General features: G+C 57.1%; 2 protein-coding genes across 52 annotated transcripts in view; one reads left to right on the plus strand and one right to left on the minus strand.

The window, feature by feature from the left end:
- Positions 1 to 11,287, plus strand: part of Mybpc3 (myosin binding protein C3) — a 17,921-nt gene extending 6,634 nt beyond the window's left edge. For both annotated transcript variants that reach the window (XM_047518930.1, XM_047518931.1), the window contains 23 exons: positions 307 to 439; positions 622 to 624; positions 711 to 835; positions 917 to 1,022; positions 1,117 to 1,283; positions 1,641 to 1,806; positions 2,378 to 2,484; positions 2,584 to 2,613; positions 3,843 to 3,982; positions 4,227 to 4,307; positions 5,465 to 5,624; positions 6,257 to 6,361; positions 6,450 to 6,638; positions 7,716 to 7,850; positions 7,997 to 8,164; positions 8,834 to 8,922; positions 9,078 to 9,273; positions 9,516 to 9,655; positions 9,844 to 10,003; positions 10,097 to 10,233; positions 10,501 to 10,687; positions 10,880 to 10,916; positions 11,001 to 11,287. In XM_047518930.1, the coding sequence (XP_047374886.1) occupies positions 307 to 439; positions 622 to 624; positions 711 to 835; positions 917 to 1,022; positions 1,117 to 1,283; positions 1,641 to 1,806; positions 2,378 to 2,484; positions 2,584 to 2,613; positions 3,843 to 3,982; positions 4,227 to 4,307; positions 5,465 to 5,624; positions 6,257 to 6,361; positions 6,450 to 6,638; positions 7,716 to 7,850; positions 7,997 to 8,164; positions 8,834 to 8,922; positions 9,078 to 9,273; positions 9,516 to 9,655; positions 9,844 to 10,003; positions 10,097 to 10,233; positions 10,501 to 10,687; positions 10,880 to 10,890 (2,735 nt within the window). In that variant the 3' untranslated portion in view covers positions 10,891 to 10,916; positions 11,001 to 11,287. The remainder of the gene's footprint in view (positions 1 to 306; positions 440 to 621; positions 625 to 710; positions 836 to 916; positions 1,023 to 1,116; positions 1,284 to 1,640; positions 1,807 to 2,377; positions 2,485 to 2,583; positions 2,614 to 3,842; positions 3,983 to 4,226; positions 4,308 to 5,464; positions 5,625 to 6,256; positions 6,362 to 6,449; positions 6,639 to 7,715; positions 7,851 to 7,996; positions 8,165 to 8,833; positions 8,923 to 9,077; positions 9,274 to 9,515; positions 9,656 to 9,843; positions 10,004 to 10,096; positions 10,234 to 10,500; positions 10,688 to 10,879; positions 10,917 to 11,000) is intronic.
- Positions 11,288 to 12,165: 878 nt separating this feature from the next.
- Madd (MAP kinase activating death domain) overlaps positions 12,166 to 15,211 on the minus strand; it is a 50,604-nt gene continuing 47,558 nt past the window's right edge. For 8 of the 50 annotated variants that reach the window (XM_047518880.1, XM_047518891.1, XM_047518882.1 and 5 more), the window contains 2 exons: positions 13,597 to 13,643; positions 12,169 to 13,271 (listed from right to left, as the gene is read on the minus strand). In XM_047518880.1, coding sequence (XP_047374836.1) covers positions 13,167 to 13,271; positions 13,597 to 13,643 — 152 coding nt within the window. In that variant the 3' untranslated portion in view covers positions 12,169 to 13,166. Of the gene's footprint in view, positions 13,272 to 13,596; positions 13,644 to 15,211 lie in introns of all 50 variants that reach the window. The other 42 variants (XM_047518896.1, XM_047518885.1, XM_047518884.1 and 39 more) reach the window with 12 other exon arrangements.

The raw sequence follows: 15,211 nt of genomic DNA on the forward strand, positions 1-15,211 counted from the left end.
TTTCCCACCACTGGGTTCTCCTGACAAGCTTCTGTCTTTCTGGAAACTTCTAACCCTATCCCTAAACCAAGCAGGTAGAAAGGACCCCAAGGAAGATAGGACAAAGAGAGAGGGTTGGGGCAAAGAGACAGACACATAGAACAGAGACGGGGAAGCTGTCACGGCAGAGACACAGAAAGATAGAGGTAGGAAGAGACAGTTGGCCTGGTGGAGGACGTGGGTGCCTGCCATAGCTGCCCGCCATGCCAGGCCTGGGGAAGCAGGGTGCGGGCGGCAGGCTGGCGGAGGCTGAGGGGTGGCACTCAGCATTTCAGAAGAAGCTGCAGCCGGCCTACCAGGTGAGCAAGGGCCACAAGATCCGGCTGACTGTGGAGCTGGCCGACCCCGACGCTGAGGTCAAGTGGCTTAAGAACGGACAGGAGATCCAGATGAGTGGCAGGTGTGGCCAGGGTGGGCAGGGTCCTGGGCTGGGGTGGGTGGGCCGGCCTCCCCACCCTGCCCACACCTCTCCATCCCTCTCTCCGTGGATCTAATCCCATCCTTCTGCCTGTCTCCTCTTGGTCTCTCTGGGTCTCACTTCCTCCTCTGGGGAATGCTCCAATGGCCCCTTCTGCTTCACAGCAAGTAAGTCTCCTCCTGGACAGCTTGCGTGGGGGGCCTGGGAAGGGCGTCTGTGGCCCCCCTGGCACTCCCCTGTGGCCTCTGCCCAGGTACATCTTCGAGTCCATTGGCACCAAGCGCACGCTGACCATCAGCCAGTGCTCGCTGGCAGACGATGCGGCCTACCAGTGCGTGGTGGGCGGAGAGAAGTGCAGCACTGAGCTCTTCGTCAAAGGTGGGCTGGGGACCTGGAGGCCCAGGGAAGGGAGGAGACGGCTGTGGGGGCCTGGCCCTCATGCTGTCCCTGCCTGGACAGAGCCCCCTGTGCTGATCACGCGAGCCCTGGAGGACCAGCTGGTGATGGTGGGGCAGCGTGTGGAGTTTGAGTGTGAAGTGTCCGAGGAGGGGGCCCAGGTCAAATGGTGGGTGCCAGGAGCCTGGGGGCGTGGGGCAGGGCAGGGGTGGGGCCTCTTCCCAGAGGAGGCCACAGCCCTTGCTGCCCACCCATCTGGCCAGGCTGAAGGACGGGGTGGAGCTGACCCGGGAGGAGACCTTCAAATACCGATTCAAGAAGGACGGGCGGAGACACCACCTGATCATCAACGAAGCCACGCTGGAGGACGCGGGGCACTACGCCCTGCGCACCAGTGGGGGCCAGGCGCTGGCCGAGCTCATCGTGCAGGGTGAGGCCGGGGAGCGGACCGGGCCTCGTGGAGCCGTCAGGCAAAAACCTGGGCCAAGGCCTGAAGGATCTTGGGCCGTCTCTTGGCCCCTGGGCCTGTCTTTCCACCTGTGAGGCAGGAGTGCTGAGGAGCCACTTCCGAGGGTGCTGGGAGGGCCAGCGGGGCTGGGCGGCATCACCCCTCTGAATGTCGAGGTTCCTTGTGTACACTGCACCCCCAGTACACGCATGTCACACCTGTGCACACGTGTGTCACATACTGGCACATGCTCAGAAGAGCACACACGGTACCCGAGAGCCCCGGGGACTCCCCTGCACCCGCACCCCCTCCCGCGCTCACTGGCTCTGCCGCCCCCAGAGAAGAAGCTGGAGGTGTACCAGAGCATCGCGGACCTGGCGGTGGGCGCCAAGGACCAGGCCGTGTTCAAGTGTGAGGTCTCCGATGAGAACGTGCGGGGCGTGTGGCTGAAGAACGGGAAGGAGCTGGTGCCCGACAGCCGCATAAAGGTGTCCCACATCGGGCGGTGAGTGTACAGGGTGCGGGTGGCGCAGGCGGAGATAGAGACACAGACACACACAGAGGTGGGGAGAAGGAGAGGCGGAAGAGACAGAGGAGGTGGAGGGAGAGACAGGAGGACGGAGTAAAGTTATACAGAGACAGAAAGAGGGAGAGACGGGAGAGTCCATCAGAGACAGAGAAGGACAGAGAAGGACGAGATCCACAGGGTCAGAGCCCATCCCCCCACCCCCCACTTGTGACCAGAGCAGGGCAGAGGCGACTGCAGAGGCGGGCCTGGCCAGAGGCCTCGCTTTCTCCAGCCCCTGCTCCTGGCTGCGCATCTGGGCTGCGTGCTGGGCCCGAGTTCACAGAGATTACCGACCAGCCCTTGCTCAGCCTCCAAGGGCCCAGGCAAGGGGACACTGTGTAGCAACCACTTCTATGCTGCCTACCTGTGAAAACGTGCAAGGGAGCTGGAAAATGTGACAATAGAGAAACGAAGCAATTTTAAAGAAGCAGAACACAGAGGAGCAGGGTGTCTGTGAGGCCAGGGGTGTGTGGCCAGGTGAGGTCCCCTGAGCCACTGCTACCTCCAGGGTTCACAAGCTGACCATTGATGACGTCACACCTGAGGATGAGGCTGACTACAGCTTCATACCCGAGGGCTTCGCCTGCAACCTGTCAGCCAAACTGCACTTCATGGGTGAGCTGCCCCCGGTGTGGTGGGGGCAGCAGGACCAGGAGCCCCTGGGGCCCGTCCCTGCCTTTGCCCTGGTGCCACTTATTCTTCCGTCTCTTGCAGAGGTCAAGATTGACTTCGTGCCCAGACAGGGTGAGTCCCGGGGTCCCTGTGCTCTGTCTACTTCCCCACACCCCAGCCCAGTCCAGCCACGTCTCCCCTCGACTCCAGAAAGGGGAAGAGCAAGGATCCATGAGTGGCAGGCCTGAGGACTAGCTCTGGCTCTGCCACTCATGACCATGGGTCAGTTATGATCTCTCTGGCCTCAGTTTCCTCATCTCTAAAATGAGGATGCTGCTGGTGCATCCTCCACAGTGTTGCTATGGGGATGAGAGACTGCATGAGATGTCAAATGGTGTTGCTGATTGTTATTACACCTCTTCTTCTTTTAGAAGTACCTCTCCTGCTTCTTTCTTTCTTTTTTCGCGGTGCTGGGGATTGAACCCAGGGTCTTGTGCTTGCAAGGCAGGCGCTCTACCAACTGAGCTCTCTCCCCAGCCCTCTCCTGCTTTTTGATTGGAGTGCTTTTGTTTGTTTGTTTTGTGGCACTTGGGATTGAACCTAAGGCACTCTACTACGGAGTTGTCTTCCCAGCCCTATTTCATTTCATTATTTTATTATTTGGAGACTGGGTCTCACTAAGTTGGCCAGACTGGCCTTGAACTTGCAGTCCTCCTGCCTCAGCCTCTCACGTAGCTGGAATTATAGGCATGGACTGCCATGCCCAGTTAGCTTAAGCTTTGATCAGACAATTCAGCATCCTAACTTCAGAAGAACAGTCCAGGTGGAGGCCTGCTCTATGCAGCTCCCTGTTTTCCAAACTGGGTTCAGTTAACATTAACTCATTTAAAAAGGGCGCCATGGTGAAGCAGATTTGGGAAACACTTAACAATTGATCCACCCCCTGTCAATTCAGGAGGTCCAGTGATATGTTCAAGGCTCTGAGAAGTTCTGCAATAAGGAAACACACTGGACTTTGCTTCACCCAGGGTTTCCTAATTTGTCTGACCATGGAAGCTTTCTGTTTTATTTTTTTCTGGCAGGACATTTGTGTTTCCCCAAGCACAATGCTGCACTAGGTGACCTGAATGTTAAAAGCATTCAAGAACTTCCTGGGGCAAGGGAATGTTCTAGATCTCAATTGAGGTGGTGGTTACATTTGTCAAAACTCATAAAACTATGCTTGTGTCTGTGCATTTAACTGTGTTTAAATTATGCTTCAATAAAATTGATAAAAAACCCAACAACATAGGTCCCAGTGACCCCTCCCCAGTGACCTGTGCTCCTTCCCCTCCCTCTGACCTGTGCCATCTGCCCTTCAGAACCTCCCAAGATCCACCTGGACTGTCCGGGCCGCACACCAGATACCATTGTGGTTGTGGCTGGGAACAAGCTGCGCCTGGATGTCCCGATCTCTGGGGACCCTGCTCCCACTGTGATCTGGCAGAAGACCATCACACAGGTTCTGTGGCCCCCTCCTCACTCTCCCATCTGTAACATGGTGTGTGGGACCAGAGGGGTACCAGTACCTGCTTCACAGCCCACCCACCCCACCCCACATGGGGCAGGCCACTCATTGGGAGCTTGGGGTTCTGCTGGGGGGCAGGCGGGACAAGGCAGGTATCAGGTGGGGGCAGGAGAGACTGAGGGGTCCCCCAGGGTGAGGAGCCCTGCTTCCCGCTACGCCCCTCTTGCTCTGTTCCCAGGGGAAGAAGGCCTCAGCCCAGTCAGTCCCTGATGCTCCTGAGGATGCAGGTGCCAGTGATGAGTGGGTGTTTGATAAGAAGGTGAGTGAGGCTGACGTTAGGACATGGCTCATTGTCCTCTGTCATTTCTACCCATGTGGTGTCCACTCTTGGGCAAAGATTCCGTGGAGGTGCCACACCTGGCCAGGTGTGCGCTTGTATCTGCCCAGCAGGGTCTCCATGAACCCTCACACCTCAAGCAGGTACACTTGTACTATGGAGCAGGTAGGGCCCTCACAAAGGTGTTGATGCCCTTGACCTTGACGGGAAGCCTTTGTGATGGGGCTGCTTCCCAGCTCCCTTCATTTTGAGCTGACCTTGACTTTGGACTTCCTCCCAGTGAGAGAGTGGGTTTCCCTGGCACTCCCCAGTCATCACAGCTGCCTGGGCATCAGGTCCACTTCTCCTCTGGGACACTACTATGGGTTGGTCTTTGGAAGGCCTGAGCATCTGGCACCTTTTTTTGTGTGGTGCTGGGGATTGAACCCAGGGCCTTGTGCATGCAAGGCAAGCACTCTACTAACTGAGCTATATTCCCAGCCCCTTTTAAATATTTTATTTAGAGACAGGGTCTCACTAAATTGCTTAGGGTCTCACCAAGTTGCTGAGGCTGGCTTTGAACTTGTGATCCTCCTGCCTCAGCCTCCCAAGCTGCTGGGATTCCAGGCATGTGCCACTGTACCCAGCTGCACCTGGCATCTTTTTTTAAAAAAATAGTTTTAGTTGTAGAAGGACAAAATACCCTTATTTTTTTAATTTATTTATTTTGATGTGGTGCTGAGGATCGAACTCAGTGCCTCACACATACTAAGCCAGTGCTCCACTGCTGAGCCTCAAGCCCCAGCCCGCACCTGGCATCTTGATGAATCCTCACAGTAGTTCTGTGGGGTGGTATGATTCCATTGAACAGGGAAAATGAGGCACAAGGTGTTTGCACAAGGTCCTATAACAAAGCTGGAGCTGGAGCTAGAGCCCCCTGGCCCAGTATGCTGCCCAGCATGGGTGCCACGTGAAGGTCGTGAACTGGATGCTTCCCTGGGTGCAGTTTCCCATCAGGCTGTGTCCTCCTTCCCATGGATCCTGTGCTGAGTTCCCTCCCCATATCAGGGCTATTGGCTATTGCAGAGCTGAAGGCTGAAGGGGCCTGTGGGGGCCTCTGGGGTCTGACAGGCTCTGTCTCTCCTCCCCCTCCCTCTCAGCTTCTGTGTGAGACCGAGGGCCGGGTCCGTGTAGAGACCACCAAAGACCGTAGTATCTTCACGGTCGAGGGGGCAGAGAAAGAGGATGAGGGTGTCTACACCGTCACAGTGAAGAACCCTGTGGGCGAGGACCAGGTCAACCTCACAGTCAAGGTCATCGGTGAGGCCAGCAGGATCCAGGCCAGAGAACACGGAAGGGCAACCCTAGGGAGGCCTATCCATTCACTTATTCAGTCCTTCAGTGAAACGTCATAGGGCATGCGCTGGGCTGGGCAGTTAACAGATGGAGCAGATTGTGTGGCCTACAAGGAGCCCAGTACTAGGGGGAGATGGATCAGAAATGCCATTTCCTGTGATGCTATGGCTTGTGAGCTGAGTCTGAAGTGCTCTGGGGGTTCTGACCATGGAGAAATCCCTTGTGCCTGGAGGCAGGGGGTGGGTAGCAGGCTGAGAAGATGGGGTGGTGCGGGGGAAGAAGGCCAGGCAGAGAAGACTGCAAGGGCAGAAGGTGTGACAGGCTTTGGGGTATGGAGGATGGATGACAGGATTCCTCCAGCGGAGGCCCTGGTGAGGTGGGAGAATGAGCAGACTGGAGCTGGAATGTGGGGGACTCTGGGCAGTGGGGAGCCAGAGAGGGCTGAGTGCAGGCCTATGGCATGATCAGAAATGCATCCTAGAAAGATCGCTTTGACTTTGGGGTGGTGGAAGCAGCCTGGAGTTGTTGGTTGGGATGGTGAGGGATGAGCAGGCCTGTGTGGGGCAGGGCTGATGTGGGTCCTCCCTCCTCTCCAGATGTGCCAGATGCCCCTGCGGCCCCCAAGATCAGCAACGTGGGAGAGGACTCCTGCACCGTGCAGTGGGAGCCGCCTGCCTACGATGGTGGACAGCCGGTCCTGGGTGAGCACCAGGGCACAGGGGTCAGCCAAGGGTACCGGCCCCAGGATGCCTGGGCCCCTGACCAGAGATCCCACTTCACCCTGGCCAGGTTACATCCTGGAGCGCAAGAAGAAGAAGAGCTACCGGTGGATGCGGCTCAACTTCGACCTGCTGCAGGAGCTCAGCCACGAGGCGCGGCGCATGATCGAGGGCGTGGCCTACGAGATGCGCGTCTACGCGGTTAACGCGGTGGGCATGTCCAGGCCCAGCCCCGCCTCCCAGCCCTTCATGCCTATCGGTGAGCCTGCGCCCCGGGCGCAGTCCCAAGCCATCACGGTCCAGGGGCCCCGTAGTAGCAGCTGCTCTGCTAATAGGTGGCCGCCACACCAGACATTTCCTAACATCCTTACATACAATGTGCTGTCGGGGGATAATCTGCCTCGTTTTACAGAAGAGGAAACTGGGGCTGGGAGAAGTTCAGTGACCTGCCCCAGATCACCCGGATGAGCCACACCATCCTGACCCTGGCTCCTTTCCTCAGCCTCACTTTCCGCATCTGCCACATGAGGATAAGGACACAGCACTTCACAGAGCCACTGTTAGGGTGAAATGTGATAATGCAGACAGGGTACCTAGCATATTGTATTGTCCTCTGTTCCCCACTCCCTTCAACCCAGGTTTGTCATGTATGGGATGGGACAAGAGAAGTGGGGACCTGAAGAGTCCAAAGGCCATCCATCTATGGAAAGATAATAATCAGAGGTGTGGTTTCCGGAGACAGCTCGTGGTCCCCAGGAGGCCATCTGGAGTCACTGTCTCCTGAATCCTGTTTCCTCTTCTGTGTAATGGGCAGCTGGGAGTGTGGACCAGATGCTGGAGGATTGCGAGGACACCTAGTCTTCAAGAACCAGCTGTCTGTGGCAGGGCAGGTGCAGGCATCCTTGGGTCCAGAGAGGGGGCCTAGTTTGGGGAGATGGCAGGAATTCAGGGGTGCCTAAGGAGAGAGGGTTCAGGCCTCCCTTTGAGACTGACTTCTGGTTTGTTCAGCTTGCTGAATCATATAGGAAATTCTGCTTTATATCAGCTTTTATTCTTAGATTGCATTTAGAGCATTTCAGACACTGACAGAGGTGTGTCCTCTTGGCTGTGGGTTCCTATTTAGGCCTTTCTTTCGTAGTTGCTGTTTGTTTGTAAGCCAGCCTAGAGATACATCTTTTAATGCAGCCAAATGTCCCTGAGAGTGTTTGAAAGCCAGCCCAAGGGCACGTCCCCTGAGCTATGATATTGGCAAGCAGTTGAGGGTCCCAGTCACAGGTCTCCAGCTTCCCTGGCAGAGCAAGCTCAGGTAGACCCTCTCTGACCTCCCTTTCCCCAGGGCCCCCCAGCGAACCCACCCACCTGGCCGTGGAGGATGTCTCGGACACCACAGTCTCTCTCAAGTGGCGACCTCCAGAGCGCGTGGGCGCAGGTGGCCTGGATGGCTACAGTGTGGAATACTGCCAGGAGGGCTGTGAGTGCCCTGCCCTGCTGCCCTGCCCACTGCCCGGCCAGCACCAGCACCCTTCTGGCCTCCAGACAGACTTCAGGCGGGTGGGCAGCAGGGGCGGGTATGGATGTGGGCACAGCCTGTGGCCTCACCTCCCTGCCCCCTCCCAGGCTCCGAGTGGGTGGCTGCCCTGCAGGGGCTGACAGAGCGCACAGCCATGCTGGTGAAGGACCTGCCTACCGGGGCCCGGCTCCTGTTCCGGGTGCGGGCACACAATGTGGCAGGACCTGGAGGCCCCGTCACCACCAAGGAACCCGTTACAGTGCAGGAGATACTGCGTGAGTGCCACTCATCACAAGACCTGCTACTGACATTCCAGGCCCTTAACGTCCTGTGGAAACAGTCAGGGAGACACTGGCAAAGGAGGGACAGGAGGGGCCAGGCCTCCATCCAAGGCTGGTGATCTCTTGGTTTTTCCATGTCAGCCTACCAGCTCTAGAACAGGGAGAACATAGGCCATAATCTCCAAGTTCTGTGCTGTGAGTTCCTCAGTCCCAATAGGTAGGTATCGTCCATGACCCCAGGACTGGGCAGTGAGGACTCGGGGTCAGATCAGGTTATCTGGGATCCACTTTCTATTCCTCTGTTCCTTGTCCCAGCAAAGGATCAATCATATAAGAATTGGTTCTCCAGATTGAAAAGAGGTGGCAGAGGGCATAGGGTCTAAAAGCTTAGATTTGTACCTTGGCCTGTGATTTACCAGCTGTGCAATCTCAAACAAGTTGTTTACCCTTTCTGATTCCTGCTTCTTGAAGTGTTTGAAGCTCACGGAAGCAGAAACTTTGTGAACCATTTGGGGCTGAGCAGATTAGGGCTGTTGGGCCCAGCAGGCAGCTTTTTCTTAGCTGCAGCTCTCTGGGCCCTACCTCAAGAGAGAATGGGTTTGGAGCTCCGTAGGACTGGGACCATTAAGGGCTCTCGCTCAGACACCCACTCTGTACCTAAAGAACGGCCACGGCTCCAGCTGCCCAGGCACCTGCGTCAGACAATTCAGAAGAAGGTCGGGGAGCCTGTGAACCTCCTCATTCCTTTTCAGGTAGGCTGGCCCCATTCCCTGTCCCCAAGAGGAAAAGACACTGTTATCCACATCCAGCAGAAGGATGTCTCAAAACTGACCAGACCCTGAGGCTGGGGTAGTGGTCAGCCCTTGGGGAGAGCCAGGCTCAGGGTTAAGCAGTTCCTTCCCCCTAGGGCAAGCCCCGACCTCAGGTGACCTGGAACAAAGAGGGACAGCCGCTGGCGGGCGAGGAGGTGAGCATCCGCAACAGCCCCACGGACACCATCCTGTTCATCCGGTCTGCCCGCCGCACACACTCAGGCACCTACCAGGTGACAGTGCGCATCGAGAACATGGAGGACAAGGCCACGCTGGTCCTGCAGATAGTGGGTGAGTGGCCCTGGGGCCTTCCTCTGAGCCCAATTGTCTCCCATGCCTGAGCTAGGCTGCTAGGGCCTAGGGCCAGGCCTGGATTCAACCACAGCGTCCCATTTTCCAGTTCAGAGCCTCTCCTGAAGTGGCAGGCTGGGTCTCAGCTGGCAGAGGGAGAGACTCCTGGGGGCTGGTGCCACCTGCTCTTGCTCAGGCAGCATCAGAAGATGCAGTGATCCAACCAGATATGTCTCCTGCAGACAAACCAAGTCCTCCTCAGGATATTCGGGTCACTGAGGCTTGGGGCTTCAATGTGGCTCTGGAATGGAAGCCACCCCAAGATGATGGCAACACAGAGATCTGGGGTTACACAGTACAGAAAGCTGACAAGAAGACCATGGTGAGCCTCGCCTCTCATGTGCCCCCTCCCGAGGTCCAGCTGCCCCTCCCTGTCCTTCCCACTGTCCCCCTTCATCCTCCCTCTGCTGATCTGGTTCCCTCCACAGTAGGGGTGAAGACACCAGGGGTACCCAAGAGACCTCTGGCACGGGGGTCTCAGAGATCCCTCTCTTGCCTCATGCCCCCTAGGAATGGTTCACTGTCTTGGAGCATTACCGCCGTACCCACTGTGTAGTGTCGGAGCTCATCGTTGGCAATGGCTATTACTTCCGGGTCTTCAGTCATAACATGGTGGGTCCCAGTGAGAGGGCAGCCACCACCAAGGAGCCTGTCTTTATCCCCAGACCAGGTGCGTACCCTCACTCTCACCCCAGAGGAGCTATGCAGAGAGGGGAGCCTAGCTTGGGGTGGCCCTCTTGGTACCAAGTCCTATCACCAACAGGCATCACATATGAGCCACCCAAATACAAGGCCCTGGACTTCTCTGAGGCTCCAAGCTTCACCCAGCCCTTGGCGAACCGCTCAGTCATCGCGGGCTACAACACTATCCTCTGCTGTGCTGTCCGGGGCAGCCCCAAGGTAGGGACTGCAGGTCCTGGTCCAGGAGGCAGGGTCCGCCTCTTTCTGCCTTTGCTCCTCCTCTGGGCACCTACCAACTTCCTTCCCCGTGGTACTCACTTTGGCTCCAGGTTCATTCCCAGCCCTTGGGAGTAGTTTGGGATTCCAGTGGAAGTCCCCAGAGCAACGCTAGTCTCCCTGGGTTCCTGTCTGGTCCCCTCTTGACTGAGATGCTTTCCTTCCCTCCCTCCCTACCTCTCTTCTTCCCTCTCCATACCTGACTTATAGCCCAAGATTTCCTGGTTCAAGAATGGCCTGGACTTGGGAGAAGATGCTCGCTTCCGCATGTTCAGCAAGCAGGGAGTGTTGACCCTGGAAATTAGAAAGCCCTGCCCCTTTGATGGGGGTGTCTATGTCTGCAGGGCCACCAACTTGCAGGGCGAAGCACAGTGCGAGTGCCGCCTGGAGGTGAGAGGTGAGAAGCCCGCTGGGCCAGGGCCTTGGGGTGCAGGAAGCGGGGCAGTGGTGGGGACCCTGAACTCAACTCTGCCATCCTGGCCCAAGTAGTTGCTCTGGCTATCAGAGCACAGCCCTGTCATGTCTGATGGGTCCTGACTTCTGGAAAACTGGAAAGACCCAGGTGGCATAGCCTCCTTCTCTTCTGCAGTGCCTCAGTGACCAGGCTGACTCCCAGGGGTGGCCAGGTACGTCTTCCAGATCACCCCAACACCCAAGGCTTGATTAGGAGGCTGAGCCCTCCTAATACTCAAAAGAAGCCTATGTCACAGGTATGACTGGATGCCAACCCATGTGCCAGGAGCTGGAGAGGCGCTGGAGGAGCCGCTTCCTGCCATTGTGTTTTGTGTGTGCATGTACTCTGGGCTGGGCTGGGGAGGGACAGGAAGGGCAGCAGTTTTGGTGGGCAAGCCTAGTGGGCTCTGTACAGAGGAAACTTTCATACCTCCCTAGGGAGCGCTCAGATCTCTGGGGCGAAAAGTGGGTGGGCTTAGGGAGCAGGGCCTTCAGGAGGGCATCTTCTCCATGTACAAGGACAATAAAAGGCCAGTGCTTCAGAGGACTGACTTCTTGCCCAGTGTGCTTATTTTCACAGAAATGCAGAAGAACATGCACTTGATCTTGGCAGGTGTTCCAGTTCCCAGAGGATGACACAAAGCCCCCAGAGTGGAATCCATAAAATACACTAGAGGGACCTTGGTCCTCCCTCAGGCACTCACTCCTTGGATGAGGCAACTGAGGCTGTAGTGAGGAAAGTGGCAATAACGGCTAGACCCAGGCTCTCCTTTCGGAACCAGTGAGCCAGGGGTGGGGGCGCTGTGAGCCTAATAAAGTTCTGTGCCCATGAGGCCTGGAGGAGAGTTGAAGGGTGACTTTGGCGCCACAGTGAGCAATGAGCCCATCCCCACCTGTTGCTCACGTGGGGACAGTGAGCCCTTCCAGCTGCAGACACTGCAGGCAGGGGAGCAGGCAGGGAATCAGACCAGTTTCCCTTCTGGAGGTGGGATAGCACGTCCCAGAGGTGGCCTGGCTCAAGGAGCACCAGGTCTCCCCCGTGGCATAGAAATTGCATGAAGGCTGGCACTGGGGTTGTTTCTTAGTGTTCCACCCCACAGTGCTGGCCAAGAGCCCAGAGTGGCCCAGGCCACAGCACAGCATCTCTCTGGACCACAGCTGTACAGGGGACAGAGGACTGTGGTCATGGCTTTTCTGTCATTGATAAATTAATTTGTTCAGGTGTCAATGACCAGTTTGGCTGCACCCTCTAGTGGCCAGTTCACAGCCCTGCAGTCCTCATAGGGCCCCCTGGTGCCCTAGGAAAAAGGAGCTCCCTCCCATAGCCTCTCTGTGGATGACCAGCTGTGGATGACCTTATCTCCTTTGTTCCTTAACTCCAAGGTGGCTTCTTAAGAGTCCAGGGTCTGGGTCAGCCTCTTCAGGCCTAGGCTGAGAGGAGGCATCATTTAACACAAGGTTCCTCAGGCCTGGGCAGAGAGGAGGTGTCATTTAATGCAAGGCAACCAAGGACCCCAAGGGAGTTAAGGACATTTATTTCACATTCACACAGCTGTACATTTTCTATAAATAACGTGGAGCTGAGATATTTACAATCGTCCCCCACCCCCAGGCCATCTTTCCCTCCTGGCACCTGACACCAGGAGTTACTGCCTCAGACAGGCATGTATAATGAACTTGGCCCTGCTCGCCCCTCCCTGGTTCTTAGGTGGAGCAGCCAGTGGTCCCGGGGACTATTGCCCCAACCACTCTGTCTTCTCCTGACGAAGGCCAGGTTGACCATAGGAAAAATCGCTGCTCGGCACACAGCGGCCCCTCAGCACTGCCCCGCTGTGGCAATGGAGCTGTGGTGGGCAGCAGCAGAGCTCAGGCCACAGGCAGGAGCTGCCACTGGGAAATGCACAGGGAAGCAGGGGGCTGCCACTCACTCCAGCTGCTCCCACCTCTTCCCTTCCTTTCCCTGCCCACCTCTCGTCTGGGAGGGCAGGCCCCAAGTTTCCCTCACTGCCCAGAGTGGAACTGCCCAAGGTGTCCTGTCATGCCAGATCACAGAGGACCGGGGAGCAGGACTCCTGCACTGGAGGGTCAAGATTAAGGACGAGGACAAGGAACCACAACACAATGTCTCAAGGACATCAAGGGTGGGCTTGCACTGCCACCACCCCCCACTTGAGCCCTGAGGGAACAGTAGACTGGTCTTCTGGGTAAGGAGAGGGAGAAGGTAGAAGGACTAGCTTAGCTCTGTCACAGACACACGCAAAGACACACTCAAGAGACACATAACTTGGAACCAGCGAAGCCACAGCGCAGGGCTGGCGGAACGTACGCGCATCATCCCCTTCTCAGTCACAGCAGCTGGTGCAACTGGGAGCAGCAGGAGGTGAGGGGTGAGCCCTGGGCTGGCCAGCTGCTAACCCACTCCATCAGCTGGAAACAGGCCGGGGCGGAGTTCTGAGGTCCTCTTCACTGCTACGGACTGCAGCCACATATGAGAAGAGACACAACACAGAGTAGCAGATCTCATGGGCCTACAGGGAAGAGGAAACAGGCAGATCAGCCACTGAGATTCCCAAACCTGCACACGTGGAGGGTCTGCCAGGCAGGCAGCTCCTGTCCTAGCTCTGGGCACTGGCCTCTGGGCTACATGAGGCCCAGGCAAGGCCTCGCAGGCTGTCCTGCTGGGAGAGGGGATCAGTACACGCGTGTTTGTCTCCCAGGGTGGAAGACTTGCTCCGGCTTCAGTTGAATCTTTGCATCTAGACCAAGTCCCCATGAGGGTCCACCCCTCCTCCTATCCTAGGTCCCCAGGGAGCCCTGCACACTGTGGCCATCAGGCTGGGGTGGCATACTCACCATTGGTGTCTTGTACTTGTGGCTCACCACTTCTTTAATTTCAGGAACTAAAACCGGACGGGCAAGAGACAAAACAGAAAGTTCAAAACTAAGAGCGATAGCGCCAAGCTCCCGCAGGTGGCAGCGCCCGGCACCAGGGTCCCCTTCCCCTCTGTGGCCTCTCACAGTGGCTGCAGCAGCTAAGGCTACGACAGGGCAGAGGCTACTGGAGGCTTCTGTCCAGCCAGACTCCTCAGCTAGTCCTCTGAAGTCTGCAGTGGCTCTTTACTTGATGCTGTGATCCACCCACTTCACAGTGGGAAGGGCTGGCCTTTCTCCAGCCTGGCCTTGGCTACTGTCCAAGCCCCTGTGGAGCTGTAGTGGGGCAGATGTGGTCACTAGTCTCTGCCTCACCTTGCTGAAATGCCTGTGAACTCAGCTCTGCCACCAGCCCACAAGTCTCATCGTGTTAAACATTGTCCCCTTTACTCCCATCCCCCACACAGAGGGTCCTGAGGCTGGATGAAGTAACATGATATGGAACCCAACAGATTTGGAAGTGTCCTTCCCTGAGTGACAGGAGAAGCCCAGGCCTGCCTGTGTGAGGGAGAGCGTCAGAGGGCTCTGGAGCAGACACACCGAGCAGGAGACAGGCGAGTACAGCACCCAGGAAGGGAGGTGACAGGGAGCATCAGGCAAATACACACGTCCACAGCCCAGAATGCAAGACTAGGAGTCACCCCTGCCCCAACCATGCAGGGGCTCTGCTTGGCCAGAGGACGAGTAGGGCCCCCCAGGCCCAGCCATCACTCTGGCCCCCATGAGACTGGAAGGAGGGATGTGGCATCCCCCTGGGGGCCAAAGTCAGATGAGAGTTGGCCACACCTTCTTCTGACCCTGGGAGGTAGAATTCAGGGAACCCAGGGTTAGCAGGGACTGAACTCCTTAGAGCAGGAAGCCCTGGGTCATTCTCCTGAGTTGGAAGAGTCCCCACACATCTCTCTGGCAGAAGAGAGAAGGGAGCACAGCAGGGAGAGAACTTGGAAGAGTGAGCCAGCGCGAGGGGGCGGGAAGGAAGAGGTGGGAAGAGAAAGGAAGAGACAAACTGGCAATGTGAGCAGCTGGCTGGTTGAAGGGAGCCCCGCCCACCCCTGCAGAGCCCAAGGCAGGGGCCTGGGGAGAGGCAGCAGAGCCGAGCCGAGGTCACTTTACCTGCTGGAGAACGAAGGTTTTCATAGCAGCGATGAGGGGCACAAAAGAATGAAGCACAAACACAGCAGGAACTCAAAGCCCCCAGGGGGACCCACTACACCTCTCCTTAGTGCCTGCCAGGGAGACTGGCTCCAGCTTTCCCTACCACTACCCGCTCTATCTCTGAGGCCTGCTAGGCTTCTCTGGCCCTGGAGCAAGTCTGCCTGCAACTCCCCATGGCCCTCCTCTAGCACAGAGGCTAGGCGGAGGGCAGAGCAACACCAGGGAGGCCAGTGGAGCGCTGGGCAACTAGAGAGGTGGCAACAGGCGACATGGACACAGCAGAGCTTGGGGATCGCCAGTCTGCTCTGCCCCAGAACTTTCTGACCACTGGCCGGCCAAGCAAGGGACAGTGGTGCTAACTTCACTGAGCCTCTGCTTGGTG

This window comes from Sciurus carolinensis, chromosome 11 (genome assembly GCF_902686445.1).
Source record: "Sciurus carolinensis chromosome 11, mSciCar1.2, whole genome shotgun sequence".
In the NCBI taxonomy this organism is placed as follows: domain Eukaryota; kingdom Metazoa; phylum Chordata; class Mammalia; order Rodentia; family Sciuridae; genus Sciurus; species Sciurus carolinensis.